Here is a 21072-nt window from a genome sequence, read left to right on the forward strand (position 1 = left end):
AGGTGACCTCATTGTTGTTCTGGCGATTTCAACAGATTTTGATAACTGATAATGTTCGTTTAAAGTTTAAAGGTTTAAAATGTGTTACCAGATGAGAGCATCAGTCTGATAACATTTTAAATACCATTAAAAACGTCTTTACACATTTACAGTGACGGCACGTAACGTGATGATAATGTATTTGAAGCATTACCCATCTGTTTTAACTACTATATTGAAAATGCATATTTGCACAAAATTTTGAGGCACAAAATAATAAATCGCATTAAGCATTTTTTTTTTGGATCACAAAATTCTCCTTACAAGCAGTTTATTTTGTTGAATTTTCAAATTATTTAACAACTAATCGTCAATTATTTTTTTTAGCACTAAATTGTGTTTTAGGAGAAGCTAGGTTATTAAAAAAAATACAAAGAAGAAGTTTTAGAAAAACCGACTAGGATTATTTTCCTTTTTTTGACCATGTTCGTTTCTAATAAATTCATTATGGGAATCCACAGAGTGGAGGTTTGTATTCACAGATTTTTGTTTTTACGAGAAATGGATGTTAGTCACTTGCTCAACCTATTAGGCCCATAATCTGACTCAAACACTATAATGTGTGCATTTACCAGACCCAGGATTCGAACCTGGGACCCACGACACTATAGGCCGACGCTTAAGCCGCGCGGCCGTCGTTTGTATATCGAATTTTTCTAATAATTACATGTTTCTTATGCCGTTTCGAGCTATGTATTGTCAATATAGAATGCTACATACGTAAATCTTGATCGGTCTTGAATAAAAATAAATAAATATAGGTATATTACATAACACATGTAGAATTTAATTTAAAAAATATTTATATGTATAGTAACTTAAAAGTATATCGTCCGGAGCAGTGGTGAAGGGTGGATGTAAGCTGTTGAGATCCAACATAAATAGTGCACACTAAACTTTGTCAGTCAAACGTATTTGTTTTCATTAAACTAACACTACAATGATGTGTAGATGGTGCTTGTTAGTTTTTTAAATTCTATTAAACCTTGTTTAATTCGAGCTGTAGTAGATTATAGTCGTATATTTAGATATTTTATAGATATAAGAATATTTTTATCGAGTATGGTTTGGTTTATGCAGGGCCTAACCAACACTATCTGTAACATTATGTAATCGTACTTGAACGAATACAAATTAATAAGTATGACTAAAAAAGTGTACACTATTTTCGTTAGATCGCCCATAGCACATCTAAATTATTATGGTTTGGTTTAGACAGGGTTTAATTGAATTTAAAAAAATTAAACGTGCACCATCTGCAGTTTGCATTCTTAGTTAAATGAAAATAAATAATTATCACGGACAAAGTTTAGTTTGCACTATTTATGTCGTAACTTAACGGCCCACCTCCACCCTTCGCCAACGCGTGGTTTCCCGAATAGACCAAATGTTCAGGAGACGAAAAACAAATTTCATAATCCTATATTTAAATACGTGGAGATATTTAAATTGTTATTTTTACAGCATATGAATGATGTATTCATTACCATTATAAAGTAATTTAAAGAAAGGGATGATTCTCGTCCAATTAGATACAAAAAAACATTCTGCATTAAGAGGTCAATTTCGATAACACCGGATATTCGTGAAACCAATCTATAGCGTCGAACGGTCAGGAGAGATATTATATAAAATACTTTTAATAAACTATTTCTTTTATCCAACGAATAATTTACAAGATTTGGGTATGTGACATTCTTTATATTTAACGTACATACACAATTTGAAAACAGCCAGTGAATACAGGTTCGAGTTTTAAAAAAAGAATTCTTCTTGTCGGTATATTATATAAATAATGAAGTGTTTCGAAATTATGTTATCATGTAAATTTTTTACAAATAAATTGAATGATTTTCTAGTTCCAACGTTTCCCTATAAAAAATCACTGAAGTGAGTTAAAATTTATCTTGAGTGGCATTTTATATTGAAGATAAAAACACTAAAATGGACAAAAAAAATAGAGGTCTTTTACTAGAGAGACCCCATTACTATACAATAATATCTTATAAAACAATGAAATAAAATGTATTATTAGTAGTTGGCATTGTCAATTTAAGTGGACGTAACCTGACCTAAGCATTATTAAATTATGAAATACAAGTTTTGTTTTGACTTTTATTTTGTTAAGTGACAAATTTCGGTAGAAAGGCATTGTAATAATTAAAATAAAATACAATATAAGTATTATTATTATAAGACTATGATCGGTTTCGTCTGCTTATTATTATCATGCTAAACAGACGAAACCTGTCCTGATCTCTATTAAATTATGTTAAATATGTATTAGATATGTACGTGTTGGTAACGAAGTGTGGAGGTAGGTTAGTATTAGTAACGAAGTGTGGAGGTAGGTAGATCAAACATAAATAGTGCACATTAAACTTTGTTAGTCTTTGTTTTTATTGAACCAAGACTACAATAATTTACAGATGGTGTTAGTTAGTTTTTAAAAATCAATTAAATTAAAGCCATAATAGATAATAGTAGAAAAATACTCGTCTATCTATAAAAATACTTATCTAAAATTATGCCATTAAATCATACATATTAAGGCTTGGTTTTTGTAGGGTTTAATAATTGAATTTTAGACACTGATCATCACCATCAGCTGTAAATAATTATAGTATTAGTTCAATGAAAGTTTAGTGTGCACTATTTATGGCGGATCCGGCCTACCTCCACCCTTCGCCACTGGTACCTATTTGTAATAATATATTGTATTTTATTTGGATTAATAAAAAGTGATTTTGAAGACATCTTATGTTATATACTTATACTTAAATATTGTGAATATATTATAATAAAATCCTTACAGTTATGCTGTGATGTTTTTAGATTCAGGGTCCTGTGGAGTATATATAATATATGTACATATATGTATATATATTTAATAGCTTTTCTCTCGTGCGAAGTTATGAATAATATTATCAAACAAAAAAAAAACACCCCGGCAGCCTGGCAGCACTCACTGTTCAAACAGATTAAAATATATTGTTTTATTTTTTATTAAAATTTATTCCGTGAGCACTGTAGCGCCACGGCCGGCAGCTAAAACTGGACTGGCGGCCGATTCTGAAACTAATCGAATTTATAGGAAAATTTTATCGGGAATAATAATTATTTAAATTTGTGTGTATTTTTCAGTGAATTTAATTTATTTTTACCATTAAAAATAGTTTTTTTATTCCTACAATGAATTTTTATACTGAGGATTGAATGTATACAAGTGCTTTAGTGACCAGTGACGTCCCCAGATAAAGTCCCGCTCAGGGAATACAGAATTAATGGGAACTGAATGTGAATTAACAGTCAACCAGGGAACTCAGAAATAATGAGAACTGAAATACCTAACGGGTAAGGAGTAACAGGCAACCGATCTCGAGTAAGGAAGAATCCGGGACAAACTTAAACACGTGTCAAATACGTCGAATACTGACAACTGCTCTCGGTTTATGCATTGACGCTCATTTAATATTTGTGTATTATACATAGTATTGCACGTGCATAATGCGTGTTTCATTTTCGTAGGACACTCACATATTCAAAACCCTGCATCAAAATGTAGTGTATTGAATATAGCCTATCGAAAATATATTTCTTAATCTGTTATGTGCAGACAACCGATCTCGAGTATGGAAGAATTTGGGATACACATAAACACGTGTCAAGAATACGTCATTCTAAGCTTGACAACTACTCTTGGTTTATGCACTGACGATCATTCAATGTCGGTTTATTTGAAGGTTGCAATACACATTATTGCACGTCTATAATGCGTGTTTCATTTTCGTAGGACACTCACACATTCAAAACCCTGCATCAAAATGTAGTGCATTGAATATAGCCTATCGGAATTCTATTTCTTAATCGGTTATGTGCAGCCAACTGATCTCGAGTGTGGAAGAATATGGGATAAACATAAACATGTGTTAAGAATATATCATTCTAAACTTGTCCTTCTTTCTGACAACTGCTCTCGGTTTATGCACAGACGCTCATTCGATGTTGGTGTATTTGAAAGTTGCAAAAGACACTATTGCACGTCTATAATATATGTTTCATTTTCGTAGGACACTCACGCGTTTAAAACACTGCTTCAAAATGTAGTGTTTTTCGGGTATAGCCTATAGTATCTGAATTCTATTTATTAATCTGTTCTGTAGTCCCGCCTTTAGGCAGACTTAGAATGTCGCCCACTTTCATTTTTAATCTCGAATTTCAACAAAAATCTTTTAAAAATAATGACATACATATCACCTACTAAGGATTAAAGCATTCATATGAAAAATACTCTTAAACGGCGTTCTTTTTGTGTTACCTACTTGTAAATCTGAGGCACTGGTAGGGTTGGAGGCCTCCTTGTGATAATTTTACCTTTGCAATTAATCCCCATTGGGTGCGTTTGACAATACAAAAATATAATTATACTGTTTATAATTTTTATGCGTTCATGATTACCGCAACAGACCTCAAAAGTTGTAATTTTCGTATTCGTTCCTTCATTTGCCGCCCTTAGCAACGCATGACCCGCGCTGTTGATAACTAAGTTGACTAAATCGAGCTAATTGTTTAATAAGCGATGTTAAAATCTACATAACTTGATAATCTGGTCCTGAAACATTCCCAGGCGTAAAAAACTGCTGGTGCTTCACATTTCGACGTATGGCCTCATGATACGCTTAAGACCGAGTGTGGTGCGGGGCTGCTTGGTTTTGAGGGATCTATGTTTGTGTTGTTTCCAAATATTATGCAAAAGAAGTCTTATTTTCAAATAATCCTTTTTCACTATTTTATGAAAAAAATATTGACATATGGGGTAGTACAAGGTAGGTACAATGGTTTGAAAGAGAATAAGTCAAGCCAGTGGCAGACACAGAAAATAGTTTGAGGGTTCCATTTTGAATTTTTTTTATTGATTTTTACGGGTGGGTTTACAAAATATAGCAGTTGCCACTGATTTCCACATTAAACCTTAGATTCTAGTCGCTACAGTCGCGGAATATCGCAATTTTACATGTACATTCCTCATAGCCAGACACTTCGTACTTGTGATTCAATTCAAGGTGTTTTTCTTGTTGTCAGTTATCGCAGCCACAAGTGGTTATCGAGTGCCACTGATGTTCACCCCGTTTACTACTTCTTCTCGATGTTTCAATCGCCGAACCTCTCACTTTTCCAGGTGTATTCCCCATACCCAGACACTCCGAACTTTGGGCCTGGTTATAAAGACATGGCCTGCAAGTAGTTATAACTGAGGTTTATTAGTTATACCTACGAGTTATTGCTAGTGTCATAATTATTAGGATCGTCAGTGTCCGTTTGTTTCGTCCGCGTTGTCTTGTCTTGTCTTTTCGACATGCCGCATTGGAGTGTTAAAACGAACATTGGATATTTGCACTGATCAGATAGTTGTACCGATTCATGAGTGACGCGGGTCTTGCCTGTTGTAGAATGCCTAGATAAGTGGTGCCAAACCGTAGAGAAGCCAATTCATCCGGTTCACGATCCTCAGTCATGAGGTCCTGATGAACAAGATGAAGAAGTAATATTAAATTTACTTAAAAGTCTCTAAATCATGGAGTAATTTTAATTTGAAGTTTGACTTGCCCCCTAAAATCAGGCATTATGCTAATTTCTTTGTGCTGTATGTGCATGTTCTATATATCGGATGACCTTGATTTTATTACAACGTTTTATTAGCTCGTATTCTTGTTTGTCCGGTGGTTGTTTGTCCAGTACAAATCTTACAATCGATTTTTAACTAACTTCCCGAGTAGCTAGACATTTGAAACTTTTATAATATATCAGAACACGATGCCAATGCATTCTTTTAATACTTTTAGCCATCTTTAGGCATAATTGAATTCATTTTCAGTTAATTCTGTTTTGTATGGAACGTTATTTCAGAAAAATCCGTAAAAAGTAAAAGAATATTATTGGTTGCTAAGGGGGTGGTCCTAGCAACTAAATTATTTATATATACGTGCGTTACTGTGGAAATCAAAATGAAATGTCAAAATGACCAGTATTCTATATTTGTTTGTTTGTTTGTTTTTTATTTACTTCATATCAAGTACAAGTTTGAGCATAATAATTCAACAGAAAATTTAAAAACGTTGTATATAAAAAGTTCTTTTTATCTTTAATTATTTTTGTCTAGCATACATATTTCTATATAAATACACATTCCATTGTTAACTCTAAATACCAAAATTATACGAATTACCAACTTTTGGCAGCAACCGCACGTATGTTTTTGTTAGTTTCTAGAAGAGGGGTCCGTACACGAAAACCTCCCTTGTGTACGCACCTGAGTCAAGCTAAAACATTCAAATTACACTCAGAATGAAGATTTTTCTTAACAGTTTGAATTCAATTAAAAACAAATAATACTACATCATTATTTTATACTAGTTTAATCCTCAACGCCTTCTTTGTTCCCTGAAGGAATTAACGCATTGTTGACATGCTGTAAGTACCCTGCGTGGCATATATTATTGATTATGTAATCATTTTTTTTCAGCGAATAATCCACGAAGAATGTAAGATTAAAAAAATTATATCTACGAGTTAATTTCGTCGCAATTAGATAGGGTGCACATGGCTTAGTTGGTAGAGCACATTAGCGCTGACGCGGATTCGAGTCCCGCTGGGCGTCGTATTTTTTTCATAATATTTTTTCTAGCAGTTATATATTGTTTCTCTGAAGTGGAGGCCCGAGGCGCTGACGGACTCTCAAGGTACCCACAATAAAAATCATAAATTTCAACCACCAACGTACCAGCGCTCGTAATGGAAAATTTTACGAACCGGAGCGCTCAATAATTTCCCCATAATATAAACATAGTACTTAATCAATTTTATAAAAATAAGTAGGTATATTAGATTTTTTATATTATGGACTATCGATGGTCAAATTATTTTTTACACGAGACGAAGCGATAATTTTGGGGATTTCATGAACCGGAACGGCACTCAGGTGCACTGGTCCATTTGGACCCCTGCAACGTACCTAATAAAAATATAAATGTGGGTATCTCTTTCATAGACTAATTAAACTAGTAACTAAAATAATTAGTACCTACCTGCCTTTTGAAGACACGAAACAAATTGTGAGAAATGCGCACCTTTTAAAGATTAATAATAATTGCCTGACTATTTTGAACTGTTTCGATACCCCCTTTTAAATTTTATGACAAATAGATTGCGTCACATGTAAAAACCTTTTTAAATAGCTTCTTCTTCTTCTTTCTTCTTTGGCCATATCCGCCACTTAGTTGGAACATATGGACACGACGCAACGCCTACAAGAATCCATGTTGCTCGTCAGTCTTCTTGCTTTATTCCAGGTCAAACCAGCATCCCGTTGCTCCGCCGTTTACACTCTATAGATAGTATTCATATAGCTACGTAGGGGAGCGTGGGGTAATGGGAGCTTGCGGGTAATGGGAGCGACTGCAAAACAGGTACCATCTAACACTAAAATGACTCGGAAATAACCAAAACATCTTCATCAATCGTCGACTAAGCCCGTCGATCGCTGTCGGCTGCTTAGTGGCACGTGCACGCGCGTGGCGAGTGGAAGTTTGTTTTGGGCTAGGTGCTTATATCAATTTACAATACATAAACATCAACGTAAGTACTTAACATTTTACTTCTTTTATCATATTTTGTGTCCATTGTATAGCCAGATACATGTATTTTTGTTTAGTAGTTTCAGAATCAAGGTTTAAAATGGTTTGGTTGCGTTATTTATCAACCTTCAAAGTGGTTGACATTCGGGTAATTGGAGCTTGGGTGGCTCCCATTACCCCTATATAAATTTCACACCTCTTTTACTAGTAGAAAAGATTTTAATTGTTCCAGATGCCCAGAAATAGAAAGCTGACGACTCTCAAGGCAGGTTGGACGGTGACTTCATTGGAAAATGCCCTCCGAAACCAGAAAGATTATATTTGTGTTTTTTGCTTAGTTTCATAACATGACGTGTTGATTCTTTTGATATTTTTAGTACTAGAGCATATTTTTGTTGAATTACATTAGTAAATATTTAACATTTTATTGTACCTATGTCTGTTATAATGTGTATAAGTGTTTGTAAGCAAATTAAAATATGAAGCTCCCATTACATGTTTGGTAAATTTTTGGCTCTCATTACCCTACATGTGGGGTAATTGGAGCCAAATGTGTTTTTTGGGAAATCGTTTTTTTTGTACCTTAGTTATAGAATTTTTGAGTGGAAATTGCAGTAATATTATTACTATGTAACCAAAGGACTCATTTCAAGTCTTAATAATAAACTATTAGAACATTTTGTTACTTTTTTTCAACAATTTTCTTAGTAGGCTCCAATTCCCCCTTGCTCCCCTACCTGAAAATACTCGATAATGAGAACATACCTCTTAGAAAATATCCTTGAAAGAAAAATAGTCCGATCGGAACTTACATCTTTGACTGTCCGGGTGAGTACGTACTCTTTCTTATCCATCAAGGCACTGATCCATCTGTTATTCTTTTGCGAATAATTTGTTAATAACTACGCTATCTGGTTTTCGTCAATTAGTGTAAACACATTTTAGATACTTATAACGTTCGTGTACGTAAATGTTTCGATTGATTAATAATTCAGTTATTCTTCAATAAAGGTATAAGAATTAAAAATACCTAAAGGTATAAGAATTAAAAATATACAATTTATTCAATTTAAAGAATCGTATCGAATTCACTATCATTCTTCAACTTGTCATCCAAGGAAAGATCAATGGCAGACGTGGCAGAGTATGACACCACATTTCGTGGCTTAAGGACCTGCGTTATTGGTACGAGTCTAGCTCCATTCTGAACTGTTCCGGGTAGCAGGTGATAGAGTTAATATCACCCTGACCTTCGGACCTCCGCTAGGGGATGACACAATAAGAGGAATACATATTGAATACAAAGTATTGTTTATTTATACCTACCGATTAAAAAATTAAATCTAGGGGTATATGAATATTTGCAGAGGGGTGAGGACCGCCCTGAAGATAATAAAAAAAATATGTTGTCATGCATTTACCTATAGGTCAAGCGTCTTTATGCAAAACTGGGCATAACAATTTATTAATTCAAGACGTCCGTATACTTACAATCGTGTACGAAAACTTGTACGTATGCAGTTTACCATATCACACTTCACCGCGAAATGTTGTATCGGAAATATATGGCCGTATATTAAAGACAGTCCAACCTCTTTGGGTCCTATAGAACTACTATTCTAACTCACATTTGAAATATTGAAAAAAATTGAAACAGCCTTTTAAAGTTATTTATCTCTTATATAAACAAATCTATAGATCATTTTATTCATCAACAGGTCTACTAAATTATGATGTATACATTTATTTATATAAATAATAAATAATTGAAGTAGGTTATTTCAAAGAACTCCTTTCTAAAAGAAAATCAAATGTGAGTTAGAATAGTTTTGCATTCAGCTGACGATTTAATAGGAATACAATAATTCTGATATAATAAACAGATAGCCAATACCTACATAATATTATTATAATCTACATAATAAATTTGTATTATTGACTAGGTCTTATAATATAGATTTAAAAATGTTGATTAAGGCTTATTGATTATTTTTCAATGTTAACACGTGGATACAATGACAAATAATATATTATATTACATTATTACTGCTAATTTAAAAAAATAATGCAATAAACAGTTTTTGTTTTAACGGAAAAATAAATGAAATTTTTCCTTTCATAACAAATTAATTAACACAAATAAGTAAGTACAAACTTTTTTTTAATTATGACGTCGTTGAGAATCGAATGCGTCCCTATAAAAAGGTTCTACATCAGTGTTTTCCAACTTGGGGCGTACGCCCCACCGGAGGGAATTTTTAATGTTATGGGAGCAATGTGCAAATCGTTAATATTTTTTGTTTGTTTGTTGAAAAACGCATTTTAGAATCAATATTTGTTTTGATATTGCAACACTGACATTCCGAGAAAAAGACGGCTGCACTGTTTGTATTTTTACAACGTTTTTATTAGCTCGTATTCTTGTTTGTCCGGTGGTTGTTTGTCCAGTACAAATCTTGCAATCGATTTTTAAGTAACTTCCCGACTAGCTAGACATTTGAAACTTTTAGAATACATTATCAGAACACGGTGCCAATGCATTCTTTTAATACTTTTAGCCATCTTTAAGCAGAATTGAATTCGTTTTCAGTTAATTCTGTTTTGTATGGAAAGTTATTTCAGAAAAATCCGTAAAAAGTAAAAGACTATTATTGATTGCTAAGGGGGTGGTCCTAACAACTAAATTATTAATATATACGTGCGTTACTATGGAAATCAAAATGAAATGTCAAAATGACATTTCAGTATTCTATATTTGCATGTTTGTTTGTTTTTTTTATTTACTTCATATCAAGTACAAGTTTAAGCATATTGAGCATTATAATTCAACAAAAAATTCAAAAGCGTTGTATATTAAAAGTTCTGTTTGTCTTTTAATTATCATTATTATTTTTACTGAAAAATGGCAGGAATATGAAGGAGAAAGATCAAAAATACATTCATTATTCTCTACTATAAAATTTTGATAGGGATCTGAAGCGTAGAAGTGGGGTAAGGCACACATAAAGTTGGGACAAAAATGGGATAATACATTGGTATCAAATTTGACTTTACTGTATTTAAAGGGCCTATATAACAGTATTCACAACGTGAAGAATTTAATTTTCATATATCGTCACACTTCTAATATCAAAATTCGTCCGAAAAGTATTTAAGTTTATCTAGGGATTGCAATTCCGGTATTCCAGTATTTATAACGTTTTTAAAAATCCAAAATACCCGAATTCTCGGTATTAAAAACCACACTCGTTTACGTTTTTGATAATGAATTGAATGTTATTTCTACATTACTTTGTACTGTATTGGCTTATAATTTAGTGTATAAGTTATATGCTACTAAAATGCATATATATATTGACTGAACCCAATAAAGTTGAAATAGTAATAATACAAAATCCATCAAATATACCTATTTATAAAATTGTCGCGATTAATTAACATAATATTATTTCGAAATAGAAAACATCCATGTCAAATGTCCAATTTTATTATTCTATATTAAAATTATTGATGACTGTACAAGAGTTAAAATGAAGAAGCATTACGGCAAACAAGCCTTTTTGAGTGTTTTAGTTAAAATTATCAATTTATTCAAATTATTTGTAAAAATCACCAATCTTATTCTACAATATTATCATCAATACATATTTTAAATGTCAACATAAAAAATGTAGGTAGCTAGGTCTTTGCTATAAAGCAATGTTTTAAAAGAGATTTTAATAATGATATTTACTGATAAGTACTTTTTTTATGTTGCAGCGAATACCGGTATTGATATTTTCATTCGTTATTGCAATCCCTAAGTTTATCCCATATTTTTCCACACTCGATCGGTTGCCTGTTACTCCACAACCGTTAGGTATTTCATTTCCCATTAATTCTGTGTTCCATGCTTATAGTCTACATGACAGCTGTTCATAAGTACATTTTTAGTCTAATGAGACTTAAGTCTGAATAATCTGTCGACTTTGTAATAAATATTATGTATGTATGATATTCTATTACATCGCAAACCTTTGTCTGCTTCCCTTATCCACTCATTCCTCTTTTTGTCCTTTCGCGTTATGCCCAGCATGCACCTCCCTATACCACGTTGTGCTACTCTAAGTTTCTGAATCTCTCTTTTACTTAGGGTTCATGTTTCACACGCATATGTGATCACGGGAAGCGCACACTGGTTGAACACTTTGCGCTTTAGGCACAGTGTAAGGTCACTTTTGAAGACATTATTCAGGCGGCTAAAAGCACTCCATCCTAGCTTTACCCTGCGAACAATTTCATCAAATATACATCCACGTATAGACACGGTGTCCCAGATAGATGTAGCTTTTCACCTGTTCGAGCTGAGTGCCATTGACGAGGATCTCTTTTTGGCCCGCAAAGCAGTTGAACATGACTCTCGTCTTTGTTAAATTTATTTTCAAACCTACTTTGTTGCTTACTTTAGCGAGTTCCTGCATTCTGCTTTGGAGGTCTTCTGAGGCTTGTGAGTAATATAATGAGAGAGATGTAATAGAGTTTATTAAAAGCCTTAAATGGAGATGGGCAGGACACATAGCTTGAAGAAGAGACAATCGCTGAACAAATCTAGTCATCTAGGGGTATCCAAGAAGTACAAAACTTCCGCAAGGTAGACCTAGAGGCCACTGGATCGATGAAATGATAAAGTTCTGCGGAAGTACGTGGCAACGCAATGTACATGACCGAGAAGTGGAAGCAGCTTGAAGAGGCCTTCATCCAGCAGTGGATAGATTCAGGCTGATGATGATGATGGTATTATTTTATGCTATGTTTTTCATCCTAGTAATTAATATTTCATGAAAAAATTATATAAAATAAATAAATTTCATGATAAGGTATCATTGTAAACGATGTGTACATCAATTAATGTCCACAAGTTCTCATAAAATATTTTTAAATTATTCATTTCTAAATACGTGTATTAATTATTATAATCATTAAAATAAGAAGACCAGTTGTCATGTATGCCTCTACAGAGTGCATAACTAAAGGCATGGAATGAGTGTAGGGCTCATTTGCGTAATGTGCTGCGTGGCTGGTATCTTCAGACCTATGAACGAAACACAGTTGGGGTGGAGACAAAGAGATTCAGTCTTTCAATCTCTTTGGATGGAGATGAAGATGCAATAATTACGAGCTGGACACATATGGCATTCGGAAAGTCGGAAGGCAAACGAAAACCTCATCAAACTTGTACACGATGTAGAGTTAATGTCGATTTTGATTTAAAGACCATGGAAGGACGAGACTTTGAATAGACTTGGATGAAAGCAGATGCTGGAAGACCCGACCTGCACAGGGATGTAGCGCCAAGAAGAAGAAGATTTTTTTTAGTTTGGTAGGAGTTTACTCTGAAATACATAACGTTCGCTATGTATATATTATGTGCACAGTCAAATACTCTAGTTACATAAAATGCAATATGCAATAGTTTTCTGAAAATGTCTAGAGGTTCGTAATGAATTTATACAGATTTTTAGGCCTATTTGCTTCCTATGAATGCAGGTAGCCAGTGGTGTGTTTGAAAATACGTAAAAGATTTTTTTTAAATAAATCTTTATGTGAGAGCCACAATATAATACAGTGGTTTTATGTCACTACGCCTCCCTTTAAAAAAAATCCCTTTATTTCATGAAATAATACATACACCTTTTTAAATAGTCAAAAAAGTACCTACCTGTCGCTGAGGTTAAGGGAAGTGTGGTATCACACCAAATTCAATCATCATACAGGTATTATATAGGTATCACATCAAATTGCAACGCACAATTTAACCCACATATTTAAAAGCACAGGCGACTTTTTTTACTATTAGAGTAAATTTGTGATGTTATCTAACTTAGCTGGTTGACCCGCCACGCCAGGCCCCTCTTATGCCCCGGTCCCCAGGACTCTTTTATTTCATTTTTTTTCAGAGATAGCCAGCGCGCTTGACACTAGTATAGAAGTGAGGTATTATATAATTAGTCTCCATATCTTCAGACAGGTTTCCAAACAACCTTTTATATGAATATTTGTTATGTAGTTTATAACTAGCGGCTGATTTATAAAGTATGCATTTGCAAACTGCAAACCAAAAGCTATATTAATTGTGTTAAACTTTTCGAGCCTCCCCAGGGAGGCGCGCTTCACAGTTTGAAAACCGCTGCTATAATATGAAACAAAAATTACTGAGTTTTTACGCATTACACGTCCGGTATTTTTGTTAGTACAGTAGAACCTCGATCACAGAACAGATCATAAATAGAATTCCGATAGACTATAATTCAATATGCTACATTTTGATGCAGGGTTTGAATGTGTGAGTGTCGAGATGCGATCTTATTACTGATATTTTTTTTTCTTCCTCGCTATCTTCACTTTCATCCTCATTTTACTAAATCATAACTTCATCTGCTATTTCACCTTCTGTCATCATGACGTGATACCTAGGGTCATATTAATCTACTTTTAACCATTGTGTACTTATTGACTGGAGTAATAAATGCGTCTATTCAATTTGAATAAACAAACTAAACTGCAGTGCAGCTGTGTGAATTAGCGGTCAGCGTTGCAAACGTACATTCTGTTTACGAACTGGACGGCATTATGACTCGAATTCGAGTTGTGACACTTTGTCGGTTATATCGAGGTTATACTGTAATTTGATTTAAAGTACATACTTACATGCTTATATCGTCTCTGTTCTGGCAGAACACACTAACTGGAGAATACTAGTTTTGAGTAATTTGACTTTGAAGTTCTTAAAATGTTTGAAATGGTCTATCATGTGAGTTTATTAAGTAATCGTAAAAAGGATAACCTTAAAATAAAGACTGTTTATTTATTAAGAAGGATTCCAGACGGTAAAGTTCGAAATAAGGAAAATTTTGGTACTAACTCAATATGTAATTTTTTCGAATTAGTGTTTTCTGCCAGAACAGTGACGATATTATAGTGTTTGAGGCTTTATGACGTTTTTAACCATACAATAACATCATTCCTATTAATATTGCCTGCCTATAGACTTAGATGGACGTTAAAGAAAGTATGTAGAAGAACACGCAGTGAAAACCCAAAAATCTATTACGACATTTACATGCTTTTTTAATTTTTTTTTTAACATCACCTACTAGAAAAAAAATCTTTAAAGAAATATGACGTTCAATGGGATTTGCACCCGTAACCACTACATTTGCGCAAATATGCATTACTAATTAAACCACAAGAATTTCTATGAAAGGCTATTGCGTTGTGGGTACTAATATCCGATAGGTATGGGGGTTTGTTGCTGTGGTCTTTATGGGCGATGTTAATGTGGTTGCCAAAAGCTACATTGATATGGGCGCGAAAATAAATTGTCAAGTTTCTGTCCATTTCAAAAGCAGAATTGAGACGTGTATTTTCAAAGTGAACTTATTCCACTTTCACAAATTTTTGGCAAAAACCCAAAAAGCTGTTTACGGTGTTGATGAATACTTTTTGTATTGGATTAAATTACTTTTGTTACTAACATCGATTTTGAAGTTGATTTTACTACTGGATTGAATGCTATTAGATTATTCTATACAAAAAATACTTGTTCAATATTTTATCCTTTAAATTCTAGCATTCATAACTCATTTTCGTCAATTAGTGGAATAAGTTCACTTTCAAAATACACTCCTCAATTATTATATTTACCAAGCGAATATAATGTAAGTTTGGTCGAATGCAATATATTATTTTTTCTACGCATTCAAAACCCCCTTTTAGGGATGTCACTGGTGATAATATTATGGGTGTGCATACAAAATCATTGACGACATTATTTATGGATCAGGTTGTACTATTTCAATACTGAATTTTTGATTAACCTCAGAATCGACAGGATGGTTAGGAACCGCAGAAACATACTTTCAAAAAAATATTTTATTTATTTTTCCGAGTTGTTCAAAATTATGGATAATATTCAATAACGAATACTACATTCTAACATAAATTGTGACACCCACGTTGGCCGCACGGCTTAAGCGTTGGCCTATAGCGTCGTGGGTCCCAGGTTCGAATCCTGGGTCTGGCAATTAGTGGCTGACATCCATTTTTCGTAAAAACTGTTAATAAACAATCTGTTAATACAAACATCCATTCTGTGGAGGCCAATATTGTGATCCTATTAGGATCGGATATGGTCGAAGAAGAATTTTTAATTTCCCCAATTAAATTACGTTTACTTACTTGAATGGACATTGCAAATAAGGGGTTCAAGACCCACTCGCATGACACAAAATCTACAAAATAGATAATGTCCTACGGATTGTAAATCTAGCTCCTCACAGAAGATTATATTAATTTATTAGCTTCAGTTCGCATACTTCAATGACGGAAAGCGCTTGTTGGAAGGAGTCTAGGCTATGTGTAACTAAACACTTCTTCAATTCTTAGAATCTCAATTAATCGTCTTGATAGCTCTCAATTATTGACTATAATATGTATGACTTTCAGAAGCACATCTGTTGGTATATTGTCCCAAAGTCAAAAACACAACAGATGAAACAGGACCGCCCCTAAAATAGATTTCAAGCATTTTTTATAATAGAGTGGGCAAAAAACTACATAAATATAAAATAGTCTGCGCGACTTGGATTGATTGGGACTCTATTGCTCAATAAGAAGATTGAGGGCTACATTCTTGTATCATTAGTGACCAGGTATTTAATTAGCTATTAGATACGGGTTTTTACAACCACTGCAACTATTTATTTTTTTATACTTGATCTTTTACTTAGTAAGTAGATAATCAGATGTTTAGCTAAATTGTTATTTAAACAAGAGTTAACCGTGTTCATTGTCAGTGAGTGTAATTGGTTAGTGTGCGTAGTGACTGGAGATGTCGAAAGGCGAGAAAGTACAAAACTTAAATTTAAAAAAATTAAAAAGTACCCATTTCGATAGTATTAATATTTCAAAATATTTAGGGGAATTGAATATTAGTTCTTCCTCGACGGGTCATTCATGTTTTACCAGTATAGTAAATAGGTTTACAACCCTAAAAGTTATTGAATTGTGGTTTAAACCAGGGCCAATATACTACTACAAATATATTTTATTATTTCCTCTCACATTCTGGTAGAGCGTCGAATTTTCATTCACTGTCCTCATAAAGTGAACTGCCTGTACTAAAAATGTCGCCAATTGCGTTCAAAGTTGATTAACATTAAATAAAATAACGCAGGGCCGTAGCAGCTCGTCAGTGAAGCCCTAATTATAACTACAGACCAGCTGTACATTGCTAGAGTCAAAGTGTGGAATGCTTGGGTATAATGTGTGTATCAGAAAGTAAGTGAGGTCATGGCCCTGGATCATGGCTGACATGGCTCTAGCCTAGGGGCCCGGGCTCAGGCGAGGGTTGTAAGTTTACCGCATCGGGTGACGGCCCGTCATTAACGAGTGACACCAACTCTAGTTACGTCACAGATCAGATGCGTTGATGATCCGCACACACAATAGAAAAATTCAGAGCGTTGGAGTGGAGCTCGGAGCAGGAGCACGGAGCACTGGTGCAATCGGAGCAGGAGCGGAGCCGAGGCACCGAAAATGTATAGTGCTCTACAGCTCTGGATGTTTTTTTATTATTAAATTTTCATCCTATAATCCAATGAAAATATTATCTATATTTTGACACTTTGCAGCACTGGAATAATTTGAAATATGGCAACACTGCCGAGTGATAAATAACCTCATTTTTTTGACAGAAGAGGCTAATAATGAGAGACGATTTGCTGTCGGTTTTGTTTAATAGAATTAATAATGAAAATGACGATTATTTTAAAACTACTTATTTTTTATTTTTTTAACATTTGTATAAATAAGTAGATATAAAACTTTATACCCGGAGCTGAGCAGACCCTGGAGTGCAGTCGGAAGTATTAGGTCCCAAAGCGGAGCAACTCAAAAAAGGGTCCGCTCCAACGCTCTGGAAAAATGCTAAGGAACGTTCGGCGTAGGACACCGCGGATTACCCTGTACTTCCCATTTAAACTCGGAAAATTGTGCAATAACAAATTACCAAGCGATGCAAGTAGAAACGAAAAACTGCGTACATAATGGGCCTCTCCGATTCCGGAATAATCCATAGACAAACCAATTTTCTATTACGTAACTCGCACAAAATAATCTCTCACGGAAATTTCCGAAAGGATTCTGCATAATCTCAGTTATTCAATAGGGATTGATCGATTTCTTGAATGGAGCCTTATTAACATAACGTACAGCATTTTCTGCACGTAGACATTTTTTTGATAATAGGTACATAGTTGAGTATACAATACTTATTATTGATATCCAAATTTTGTAAAACATGAGTCAGTTGCAGTTTTATCTGTTTTCATTTATGTGGTATTTATATAAAAATAAAAAAAAACTCTTTTTTCGTTGGAACTTAAACATTAACACGATTAAATCATTATTTACGTGTGCATATTTAAATTCTCACGAACTATTAAATCATAATAGGTATAATAATTTAAATATAAATAATAATATTAAATATTTTTTTAAGTACATATAAGTACATAACGTCTATTTATTTTCGAATTGCGTGGCGTCCAGTTGTCCCGGCACCAAATCGTCCTAGACCCCGGGCTTATGATGTCGTGGATTCGAATTTCGTGCCTGGCAACAAAGTCACATGTTGTTTTAGACCCAGAGTATGGACCTAATATGTTGAGAAATTGGCTAGCATCCATTTCTTCTAAAAACAACATATTGTGTTCTTCTTAGGATCATTTTTTGATTATTTAGTCATTAGTTAAATTTATTGTAATTATGTATGGTACCTTTAGCATAGTGGTCTATGTGTCTTGCTTTTTTCAAAAATATTTTTTCTATTGGTTTTGATATATTATTTTCTCTAAAGTGTTTTCAAGAATAATGTATGTTCAATAATTATTAGAAAGTGACATTTTTAAATCTTGTGAATTATTCGTTGAATAAAAAAATGGTTAATTAAAAATTATTAGCAAGTTCAAGGAAGCTACAACACTAAATTATCTTGGAGTGATCCATGACATCGGTTAGTAATTAAAGTAATACCTACTTTGATTTAATAATATTATTAGTTTATTTAATTGTTTGTTGGATGACATTTTGCTTGAAATTTTTTGTTTACATATGAGTCTCCTAGAGTCATAACATACTTTTCAATTTTGTCATTTTATTAATCTATATAAAGAAAAATAGTTCGCTATCAAAAGTTACTTTAAACCGTGTGAAAATCGTCGATAAAGGTGACTGTTGGTGTTATAACTCACATTTTTTAACGAATAATGTGAGTTCTGTCTTCAAGGCCTTTCTAACCAACCAGGGACCTCTATTTATCATATTGTGCTATGTCTGCAACCTTTAGGAGTATTATAGACATTAATATTCAAGGGAGTTCAATACTTTTTACCACGTTTTTATTAGTACGTATTCTTGTTTGTCCAGTACAAATTTTTCTTGTTTGACCAAGATTTGTATTGGACGATTAAAGATTTTAAACTAACTTCCCGACTAGCTAGAGATTTAAACTTTTAGAATATATTAGAACACGACGACAATGCATTCTTTTAATACTTTTAGCCATCTTTAAGCAGAATTGAATTCATTTTCAGTTAATTCTGTCTTGTATGGAAAGTTATTATTGTCGGTTACTAAGGGGGTCCTAGCAACTAAATTTTTAATATATACGTGCGTTATTATGGAAATCAATATGAAATTTCAAAATCACATTTCAATATTCTATAATATTTGTTCAGTATTTACAAGTACCATAAAAAGTTTTTATTAATACATAGAATTGTCAAGTTTATATGATTCAACAGAAAATTTAAAAACGTGGTATATAAAAAATTCTTTTTATTTTGTAATTATTCTTCAAATTACAAAAACAGTGTTCTGGTGGTTGCGATTATCTCAAAACTAGATTTTTTGAATATCTGAGTTATGTCATGACTCTAAGCAACTCATATTATGCATTTTAAAATGGGCGACAATATTATTTGCAGACCGACATTTGGTAAACACTGATCTAGGCATAGCCCAAACTCTCTGGACTAAAATAACTTACCAACGCGTACGAAACAAATCGATGTAAATTGTATTCATTTATAATTGTTTTATATTTGAATGCAATTTCATCGCACCTTAGTTTTGTAAACGGAATTCTCGTATAATAATTCTAGAATGAGGACAAAAAAAATACACCATACATAATGAATTAGTTGTACCATATATCAATAAATTATGTTTGGATTACGCTGTACGCAATATTTTTTGACATTACAACCCTCAACGGGTCATGGCCTTATACAATACAAACAAAGGGTTACATGTAAGTTGTACGTATGCAGTTCATCGTGTGACATTTATTAGAGCGCCGCAGTACGTGAAACATGAGTTCGTTGAACATTTTATCAAATGACGAGTTCTTCGTTGAACATTTCACCGTGGAATACATTTGTACGTATCTTACAAAATGCGGCGATAGTTTGCAAATAGTACTGTTCCAATTAGATTAACCCTAACCTAACCTAACCTAGTAAAGACATCTCATAAAATTTGGCACATGTTGTAGCATACCTACAAATATCTCCACGGTGAAATGTTCAACGAAGAACTCGTCATTTGATTAAATGTTACACGAACTCATGTTTCACGTACTGCGGCGCACGAATAAGTGTCCTGCGGTAAACTGTTTACGTACAAATTTTCGGATACGCAAACATAGAGCCCTCCAAATCACCCGCCAAGCACCAGTTCTCCATTGGCCATAACCGCCCTTTAGTTGGAGTATATGGACACCACGCGGGACCTCCAAGAATCTCTGTCACTCCCAAGTCTTCTTGCGTCATCCCGTAGCTCCGCCGTATACACACTGTATATCAGTAGGGAAGGGTAAAGCCAGTCTATTAAAATCCACAATAAATAGTGCACATTAAACTTACTTTGCTAGTCATACGTATTTGTTTTTATTGAGCTAAGACTACAATTTATAGATGGAATTGGTTAGTTTTTAAATATCAATTAAACCCTGCCTAAACCAAACCATAATAGTTTTCGTATACTTTGGGTGATTTAAAATTGTGAAATGTGACTAATTTGTTTTTGTTGGATTAAAAATACATATAAAACATATTGTTCGCTCATTTTTTTTTAAATTCACTATGTAAAGCAAACTGTAATAGAATATAAAAAAATATTATTCTATCTATAAAATATTTAAAGCCATGTAGGATTTATTTGGATAATTTCAGATATTTTATAAATAGGCGAGTATTTTTTAACTATTATCTTATTATTTATCATGGCTTGGTTTTCACAGGGTTTAATTGAATTTTAAAAATTCATCATCTGTAAATTGTAATCTTATTTCAAATAA

At 33.4% G+C, this 21072-nt stretch overlaps 1 protein-coding gene across 1 annotated transcript in view; it reads right to left on the minus strand.

Moving 5' to 3' along the window:
• Positions 1 to 20545, minus strand: part of LOC147076881 (cholesterol 7-desaturase nvd-like) — a 44447-nt gene extending 23902 nt beyond the window's left edge. The window contains exon 1 of the mRNA XM_085940938.1: positions 20418 to 20545. Within this exon, the coding sequence (XP_085797064.1) occupies positions 20418 to 20545 (128 nt within the window). The remainder of the gene's footprint in view (positions 1 to 20417) is intronic.
• Positions 20546 to 21072: the final 527 nt, after the last annotated feature.

This window comes from Rhyacophila brunnea, unplaced genomic scaffold (genome assembly GCF_057557595.1).
Source record: "Rhyacophila brunnea isolate RB1 unplaced genomic scaffold, BYU_Rbru_1.0 scaffold_13, whole genome shotgun sequence".
Taxonomy (NCBI): Eukaryota; Metazoa; Arthropoda; class Insecta; order Trichoptera; family Rhyacophilidae; genus Rhyacophila; species Rhyacophila brunnea.